The sequence below is a fragment of the Elephantulus edwardii genome, unplaced genomic scaffold (assembly GCF_000299155.1).
Source record: "Elephantulus edwardii isolate Elephantulus edwardi_28Jun2011 unplaced genomic scaffold, EleEdw1.0 scaffold00055, whole genome shotgun sequence".
Taxonomy (NCBI): Eukaryota; Metazoa; Chordata; class Mammalia; order Macroscelidea; family Macroscelididae; genus Elephantulus; species Elephantulus edwardii.
The window spans coordinates 5779113-5788455 of record NW_006399805.1 but is presented as its reverse complement, the minus strand read 5'-3'; the positions used below and the strand labels follow the sequence as shown (position 1 = coordinate 5788455).

General features: G+C 56.5%; 1 protein-coding gene across 1 annotated transcript in view; it reads left to right on the top strand.

Annotated features, from left to right (window-relative positions):
* The window catches only part of WDR91 (WD repeat domain 91), a 28889-nt gene that overhangs the window by 11687 nt on the left and 7859 nt on the right, over positions 1 to 9343 (top strand). The window contains exons 7-9 of the mRNA XM_006887143.1: positions 4624 to 4779; positions 5468 to 5643; positions 8437 to 8587. Of these exons, the coding sequence (XP_006887205.1) occupies positions 4624 to 4779; positions 5468 to 5643; positions 8437 to 8587 (483 nt within the window). The remainder of the gene's footprint in view (positions 1 to 4623; positions 4780 to 5467; positions 5644 to 8436; positions 8588 to 9343) is intronic.

Sequence of the window (9343 nt, the reverse complement as noted above, 5' to 3'; positions counted from 1 at the left end):
GTGTCCCGGCTCTTGGTCTGTCCCGGCTCTCGGTCCGTGTCCCGGCACTCGGTCCGTGTCCCGGCTCTCGGTCTGTCCCGGCTCTCGGTCCGTGTCCCGGCTCTCGGTCTGTCCCGGCTCTCGGTCCGTGTCCCGGCTCTCGGTCTGCGTCCCGGCTCTCACTGCATCCCGGCTCTCGGTCTGTGTCCCGGCTCTCGGTCTGTCCCGGCTCTCGGTCTGTGTCCCGGCACTCGGTCTGTGACGTCTGCTTGCTGAGAGCCTGTCTTCAGGTGGGGCGAGCATTCTGGGATGCGTCCCTGTCCCCTTGTGATGTTCTGTCCAAGCTGGGGGCTTGGACACTCTCCTAATCTCCTCATCCCCACAGTGAGCTGGGGTCCGGTTACGTCCTCCCAGGATGCACAGTAGGACTGAAGCTGCTTTCCTGAGCTGGAGGGAAGGAGCCTTAATGGCTGTTCCATGTACCATCGGGTTTTCTGCTTCTCACAGCCACGCTGTGGACGACAGGTCTGCACCTGGCCCTCCCCTGCTCCAGCCTCACCGTCCCTGATATGCTTGAGCTCGTCGGTGGTCACGGGGCCAGTCCACTACCTTGAGGGTCTTCCTCTCTTTCTCTGCCCTCCTCCTCTCCCAGCATGCTCTTGTTCCAAGGACATGCCTGAAGTATGTGTGATGAAGTTTCACCAGCTTTGTCTCCAGGAGCACTCTGGCTGCACGTCCCCCAGCATGGACTTGTCTGCTCTTTCGGTGATCTAGGGGACGGTCAGTACTATTTGTCTAACACCACAATTTAAACAAATTGATTCGTCTTCTGTCTTCCTCTTTCAAATACACGGGAAGCAATTGAAAAATGCCATGGTGGTTCTTCCTGAGAAAACACCAAATGACAGATGATGCTGGTGCAGCGGCAGGGCCCGGAGGCCCCGAGACCCCTGGGATGGGAGCCTGCGGAGGTCCACAGAGGCTTCGGTAGTGGTCTGTGGGGTCAGGGCCATGGCCGGGGCTGTGGGAGGGGCTGCAGAGCTCAAGGAGGCAAAACCAAGGACAAGGAGTGGTTCCCCGTCACCATGCTGGGCCATCTGGTCAAAGATATGAAATCAAATCCTTGGAGGAGATTTATCTCTTCTCACTGCCCATCAAGGACTCTGAGATCATCGACTTTTTCCTGGGAATGCCCCTCAAGGATGAGGTCTTGGAAATCATGCCAGTGCAGAACAGACACGTGCTGGCCAGCAGACCAGGTTCAAGGCCTTTGTCGCAATTGGAGACTGTAATGGCCATGTTGGCTTGGGCGTCAAGTGCTCCAAGGAGGTGGCTACTGCCATCCGTGGGACCATTATCCTGGCCAAGCTCTCCACTGTCCCTGTGCGGCGTGGGTGCTGGGGGAACTAGATTGGCAAGCCTCACACTGTTCGCTGCAAGGTGACTGGGCTCTGTGGCTCTGTGTTGGTGCATCTGATCCCTGCACCCTGAGGCCCTGGAATCGTCTCAGCCCCTGTGCCCAAGTAGCTGCTGCTGCTGCTTGGAATTGATGACTGTTACACCTCAGCCAGGGCCTGCACAGCTACCCTGGGCAGCTTCGCCAAGGCCGCCTTTGATGCCATCTCCAAGACCTACAGCTCCTTGACCCCCGTCTCCAGAAAGAGATTGTGTTCACCGAGTCTCCCTACTAGGAATTCACTGACCATCTTGTAGAGACTCACACCAGAGTCTCTGTGCAGAGGACCCCGGCTCCAGCTGTGGCCACCACATACTAGATTTTGTATAACAAATAAAGTGAATTAAGATAAAAATAAAAGAAAAAAGAAAATTGCCATGGTTTGGATCAAGTGCACCTTAATCTTTACACTGACATCTTTGCTCTGTAGCACTTTGGAGAGATCCCTGACAGCAGGTCTTCCCAGTGCAACACATCATTTGATTTCTTGACTCCTGCTCTCATGGGGGTTTTGTGGATGCAAGTGAAATGAAAGTGTTGACGACTTCAGCTTTTCCCCTACGTCATGAGATTCGCCTGTTAGTCCAGTGATGAGGGTTTTTGTTTTCTCGATGTTGAGACGTAATCCACATTGAAGGTTGTAGTGATTACAATATTCATCTGCTAGCCAGAAGGTCAGTGGTTCGAATCCATTGTCATTCCACAGGAGCAGAAGAGGCAGTCTGCTTTCTTAAACACTACAGCCTCGGAGTCTGTGGGCAGCTCTGCGGGGTCCGACGGTCCCGGAGTTGGAATGGAGCTGCCAGTGGAGGACTGTGGAGCAGCTCAGTGAGGTCCGACAGGGGCCCGGAGTTGGAATTGAGCTTCTGGTGGAGCATTTGGGTCAGGTTCGAGCTGAGCTGTAGGAGTCCGATTGACGAATGGGATCTGGTCTAATTTAGTTTTGGGGTTCCTCAGCTGAGCGCTGAGTCTGCAGGATCTGGATGTGGGAAGGCCTCGGTGGATTATGGGATCACATCCCAGGGCCCGGGGAACGTGTGAGGTGCACCAGACTCTTCAGAGCTCTTGTTGCTGTGTTACTTCTGGGAAGGTGGGCGTCCTTCACCCCCACACACTACGGGGCATGCTGAGTGTGCGTGGAACAGCCACGGCCCCATGAGAAGGGCCTGGTCTAGGTTGCACAGTACAAGCTACAGAACCCGGGTCCTGTGTAAAGTGGAAACCTGTCAGAGAAGGAAAACGCAGGCTGTTTGGTGTCATTGAGAGGACCGTGAGGCTCGTGACCTGTAAACTGCTGAATGGAGTGCCACCCTCTCCTGTGCAAACTGAGGGATGAAAACATAGTAAGACTTGAAGTACAGGTGGAAAATGTGTGAGACCCAGAAAACACGGCGGTGCTGTGGGGCACACACAGCTTTCTCTGTGTTGTTCTAGAATTGCGAGGTTTTCGCCTGCTGTTTCTGGCAGGTACCCACTTCGCGGTCTGGCTTCAGTGGGCCTCTCCAGGGGCCTTTGCCACAGGCCTGGGTGTGAGTCCAGCTGTGCATTGTGAGTAAGGAGCCTCCTGGCCTAGTGCCCATACGTCCAGTTCATTCCTCCTCTCACCGCAGTGCTGGCGTGTGGTCAGGTCACTCCCCGCTCGCTGTCCTGCATGTGTCCGCGGGGACTCTGCCCCATCAGACCCGCGGCTGCTGACTCCGGGAGTAAACCGCCAGGCCCGTGCTCTTACCTGTTACTGTTATTAATGCTTTGGTTACTGCTTTCTTCCTAGATTGGCTTTTTTATCTTGCCTAAGAAAAAGCCAGAATTAGTCTTCTCCTGAGATAAGTCCTAATTCTGGGCAGCACATACTTCCTGTAGAAAAAAATCATCTGCTGTGAGCTTAAGTGCAAATAACCAGTCACCTTAGAACCAAACGCAGACTCACTGCTGTTCAGCCCATGCGCTCATGGTGACCCGCCATCAGCTTCAGATCTTAACAGGAGGAGACAACTTCTCTTTCTCCCAAGAAGCAGCTGGTGGGTTTGAAACACTGACCTTTTGGTTTGGAGTCAAACACATAATGCACTTTGCTGCCGGGGCTCCTGAGGTCGCCTTTGTAAGCACAGAAAGCAACCGCCCTGCAGATGAGCCAGTTGGTTTTCTTTCCACGGAAGCAAATAGCCCTTTAAAGTTCCCTTAACTGTTCTCAGACAAACCGACACTCACATGTCAGCTAGGCCCAGGTTCTTCTTACGGTGCCTTCTGGCCATTCTCGGGATAGGTACATCCCAGCGTCCATAGATTTCCCAGGGGTCCAAAGAAGCCACATTCATTGTTTGAAAGCCTTTCAGTGTTTAAGTAAAAAAGAACAGGCAGAAGTAGACAGCAACGTGTGGTTGGGCTTACTGTGTGGGTCCAGGCTTGTGGGGAGAGTAGGTCGAGAGGAGACCCCTTTGCTAAGAGTGGTTTTGTTCTGTTTTGAGAGGGGAGGGGCCTCACATAGGTGGTCCTAGAATCGTGACCAGGCTGCTGGTCCAGGGAGATGGTCTCGGGAAACGGGGAGCTGGCAGCCTCTTCTGAGGGTCTTTCTCATGCTGGAGTCCCGTCCACACGGCCTGGGTGGGGATTGAATTTGCCCCTCGCCGTGCTAGCCTTGTTTGATTCTTGGTATGAGAAGGAGCCAGAAGATGCCAGTTTCTTGCCTGCCCAGTTTATCTTACAGGTCTTGGGTTTCTGACAAACTCTGGTGATGATTGCTGGCCGTCTCATCACCGTTTTCCTTGTCTGTGTGAAATCGCGGCCCTGGCTTTGTTCACGCTGGTGGCTTGGTCCTGCGCTCTGCGGACAGCAGGCAGGCCGTGTCGCAGGCGCTCAGGGACTCTCTCCTGGAGCGTGGTGGCCGTGCCGCTTTGTGTCTGATCAGGTGGTGGCTGTGACCGTTTGTGACTCCCTCGTGGGCTCGTCCTGCCTCATTTACCACTTACTCTATTTACTCTCTTCCTCTTCACTGAAGCCACCATCCTGATTCGATCCAGGGTCTGCCTGTGCAGGTGGGCAGACAGGAGGGCGAGGAGGTGGTGGTCAGTTCACAGCCTGCCCATCTGCTTCCCACTACCTGGCAGGACCCTGACGCCAACCTGTGGGCAGAAAGCACCCCTGGCCTCTGTCCCCTGCCGATCCACACCTTCCTTCTGCTTGTCCTTCAGGCTGCCAAGGGCAAGGACACTGTGTCCGGGGCCAGAGACGGGAAGGCCCTCTTCAGTGGGCTGGCCGCTGGGGAGTCCAACTGGCCACACCGACAGCGACGCCTGCAGGACCATGGCAAGGAGCGCAGGGAGCTGCTCTCCACCACCTCGTCCCAGGTGGACACCTCAGGGTTAGGGGGATCTGACGCCTCATCCCAGGTAGTCATCTCAGGGCTAGGGGGATCTGACACCTCGTCCCAGGTGGACACCTCAGGGTTAGGGGGATCTGACACCTCGTCCCAGGTGGACACCTCAGGGTTAGGGGGATCTGACGCCTCATCCCAGGTAGTCATCTCAGGGCTAGGGGGATCTGACACCTCGTCCCAGGTGGACACCTCGGGGTTAGGGGGATCTGACGCTTTGTCCCAGATGGTCATCTCAGGGCTAGAGGAATCTGACACCTTATCCCAGGTGGGCACCTCAGGTCTAGGAGGACCTGACACCTCATTCTATGCGGGCGTCCTGAGACTAGGGGGATCTGACACCTTGTCCCAGGTGTGGGGATGGTATGTATTTTAACACCTTGTGCCAGGTAGGCACCTCATGGCCTGGAAAGTATGTTCTGATGCTTTGTGCCAGGTCACCTCTTTGGGGCTGAGGGCTGTTCCAACCACCTTGTCCCAGATGGGTACCTCTGGGCTAGGAGGTGTTCCGACACCTCGGCCTTGGTGCTGGGCGCTGGGGAGCCTGTCCAGCCACCACGTCCCTGGGCAGACACTTACCTGGACCCTGCTGTTCCCGATGAATGGTGGTGTAGGGGGACATTAGGAGGACCCCTGCTGACCAGCCCCTTGCTTGTTGACAGAGCTTAGAAAAGAAGCCTGACGCTGGTGGTATAGAGGCCGAGCCTGGTCCAGAGCCGCCGGCAGAGCCCACGGAGGTGCACACGCGGGGTCCCGAGGGGGGACGCCCTGAACAGCCCTTCATCGTGCTGGGCCAGGAGGAGTATGGGGAGCACCACTCATCCATCATGCACTGCAGGTGTGCAGGGGGGTGAGGAGGGGGCTGGTGAAGGTGGCGGGGGAGGTTGGGGGCATCACTCGCCCATCGTGCCCTGCAGGTGTGAGAGAGGGGAGCAGGGGTGAGAGTGAAGGTGACGGGGGAGGATGGGGGCATCACTCGCCCATCGTGCCCTGCAGGTGTGCAGAGAGGGGAGCAGGGGTGAGAGTGAAGGTGACGGGGGAGGATGGGGGCATCACTCGCCCATTGTGCCCTGCAGGTGTGCAGAGAGGGGAGCAGGGGTGAGAACGGAGAGGTAGGAGGAGGTTGGGGGCATCACTCGTCCATCGTGCCCTGCAGGTGTGCAGAGAGGGGAGCAGGGGTGAGAGTGAAGGTGACGGGGGAGGATGGGGGCATCACTCGCCCATCGTGCCCTGCAGGTGTGAGAGAGGGGAGCAGGGGTGAGAACGGAGAGGTAGGAGGAGGATGGGGAGCACGGCACTCCCTCCGTGCACTGCAGTTGTAGAGAGCGGGGTAAGGAAGGAGCTGGGTGCCAGGGTCTGGTGGCCTTGTCAGTGCTCAGCCCCTCCCCCATCATGCCAGTCCTGCAGCCGCTGTGTCCGCACATCTCAACACCTCACTGTCTCCCTCTCCGCTAACTGTTCCACTGGAAGATCTCTGGCCATGGACCTCTCCAGAGTAGTGAGGAGCAGCGATGTCAGTCTCGGTGTGTCTGTTCCAGGCCACGGTCTTCACAGTTACTTGCTGTGTGTTAGAAAGCTGGACAGTGACTAAGGATGACAGAAGAATGAATGCCTCTGAGTTGTAATGCTACAGAAGAGTCTTGAACAAACAGGTCTGTCTTGGAGAGGGTGAAACCAGGTTTCACCTTGGAGGCTAGGATGTTGAAGCTCTGTCTCACACACTTTGGGCACTTGGCCAGGTGAGACCAGTCCTTGGAGAAGGACATCATGCTCGGAAGAGTGGAGGGACAGTGCAGGAGAGGAAGACCCTGGATGAGATGGATTGACACAGTTACTAGGGTTATGGGAGTAGGCGTGTTGGAGTTAGACTGTCTCAGGACCAGAGCTGTTGTACATAGGGTCTCTACAAGTCACAGGCGACTCAAAGGCATGTAACAGCAGGAGTCGTCAGTCCTGATATTAACGTGTTTTCTGTTGGCACTTCGAGGTAAATTTTTATCACTGATAAGCTGTGACTTAAACATGGTACAATCTGGCCTTTTGAGAACGGTCACTGCAAACATGATTCTGAGGGGGTCATAGCCTCATTGTGCAGGCTGGGTAGGCTCTGGGCCCTCCAGCTGTCCCGAGGAGTGAGCCCACCCAGAAAGCCCACACCAGTGCTGCACGGTGGACCCCCATTCATGGCAGCCCCAAGTGGGCAGAGTAAACTGCTCTGCAGGGTTTCCATGCTGCAACCTTTGGGAAGCAGGTTGCAAATCTGTCAACGGCTTCATGTTGCTTGAGTCCACAATCAGCATCCTCTGTATGAGAAGGCAGGAGATCAGGAGACAGCCTGCGCTGGGAAAATCTGCACTTAGGGACCTCTCCAAATTACTGAGGAATGATGTCATTTGAGCACTAAGATGCATCTGATTCAGGCTCTGGTTTTTCTGATCACTTGCTGTGCATCTGAGAGCTGGACAGTGAATACGGATGACAGAAGAATTACCGTCTTCGAGCTGTGGTGTTGGAGAAGAGGGCTGCACATCCGACAGACGGCCAGAAGAACAAACAGATGTGTCTTGGAGAAGGCGCAGCCAGAGTGCTCTTTGGAGGCAAAGATAATTAAGCTTCGCCTCATACTTTGGGCGTGTTGCTAGGAGAGGCTGTTCCTTGGAGAAAGACGTAATGCTTAGCAAGTAGATGGTCGGTGAAGGAGAGGAAGACCCTCAGTTAGGTGGATTGACACGGCAACTACTGCAGTGGGCTCTAGTGTGTCGGAAGTGTGAGAATGGCGCAGGATAGGACCGGTTCAGATCTGTTTTTAGGGTTGCAGTGGGTTGTACTCTGCTTGGTGGCACCTAACAACAACAACATGCCTTGATAGAAAGGTCTGGAAATCTGCTTCCGCTAGCCAAAGCCAAGAAAACTCAGGGGTCAGTTCAGCTCTGCACACGTGGCGTTGCCAGGCGTGGGAATCAGTTAGATCCTATGCGTCTGAGAGCGGGCCCGTGAATAAGGATGACGGGAGAAGGCGCCTGTGAGGCGGGCTGCTGGAGATGGGAACTGAAGGTCTCACGGACTGCCAAAGAGCAGATAGATGTGTCGTGGAGAAGGTGCAGCCAGGGCGCTCCTGGGAGGCAGGGGTGATGAAGCTTCGTCTCACATACTCTGCATTTTGTCAGAAAGACATCGTCCTCAGCAGGACGGTTGACACAGTGACTGGAGCAGCGGGCCGAGCGTGTTAGAGATGGTGAGACGGTGCGGGCCGGGTCCAGAGTCAGATCTAGGGTTGCTGCGCGTCGTAGTGGACTCGGTGACACGTAACCACAACTTTTTAGACAAACTGCTTCTCTTAGCAACGCCGCGTGAGGACAGAGAGGCCCAAGTCGGTTACACGGGCCCTGAGGAATGTGAGGGGCCTGTTGAGCTTTGTGTCCAGCCCCGGCCTCAGCACACAGGGGACCCCAGAATGTCCTTCCTGGACACAGACGGACGTGCCTCTCCAGAAAGACCCCGTGTCCCATCAGTGAGTGCAGACACCTCGTGGCATTTTGGGAACACTGCAGAGCGAACGCACGGCCATCTCCACGCTGACCGATGGATGTGGGACAAGGGCTGTGCTGATGTCCTTTCTCCTCTGCCCCAGAGTGGACTGCTCCGGGAGGAGGGTGGCCAGCTTGGATGTGGACGGGGTCATCAAAGTGTGGTCCTTCAACCCCATCATGCAGACCAAGGCGTCCTCCATCTCCAAGTCTCCGCTGCTCTCCTTAGAGTGGGCCACCAAGCGGGACAGGCTGGTGAGTGGCTTTAGCCGTGTGGCTTGCAGAGGGGGCAGTTCTCTGGGCCCTTACCAGTCACTGTGCCCAGGGAGCCCTGGGGGGTGGTCTGACGGGGATGGTTGTCTGGGCCCTTTACTGGTCACTGTGCCCAGGGAGCCCTGGGGGGGGGTGGTCTGAGGGGGACAGTTCTCTGAGCCCTTTACTGGCCACTATGCCCAGAGGAGGCCTGGGGTGGTCTGAGGGGGCCAGTTCTCTAGGCCCTTCACTGGTTACTCTGTGCCCAAGGGTGCCCTGCAGAGGTGGTTTGAGGGGGACAGTTCTCTAGGCCTCTCACTGGTCACTCTGTGCCTGGGGAGGCTCTGCAAGACTGGTCTGAGGGGGACAATTCTGGCCTCTCACTGGTCACTCTGTGCCCATGGGAGCCCTGTAGGGGATGGAGGGGGAGCGTTCTCCTGGCCTCCCACTGGTCACTTTGCCCAGGGGAGCCCTGTGGAGTGGTCTGAGGGGGGCTGTTCTCCTGACCTCTCACCTGTCACTCTGGCACTGGGGACCCCTGGAAGTCTCTAGTACTGCGTAGAGGCTGCTGAGCTGAATCCCTCCCCTTCTCCCCGGGACAGGCTCGGACCCGGCGGCACCTGCGCTGGGCAGTCACGAGTTAGGCTGTTGGACGGTGGACGCCTCGCCCTGTGTGGCTGGCTTGCTTTCTGGTCTGCCGGGTTACACGGTCTTGGCTGCTCTCATCAGCCCTGTCCCCCATCCCACCTCCTGTCCCCC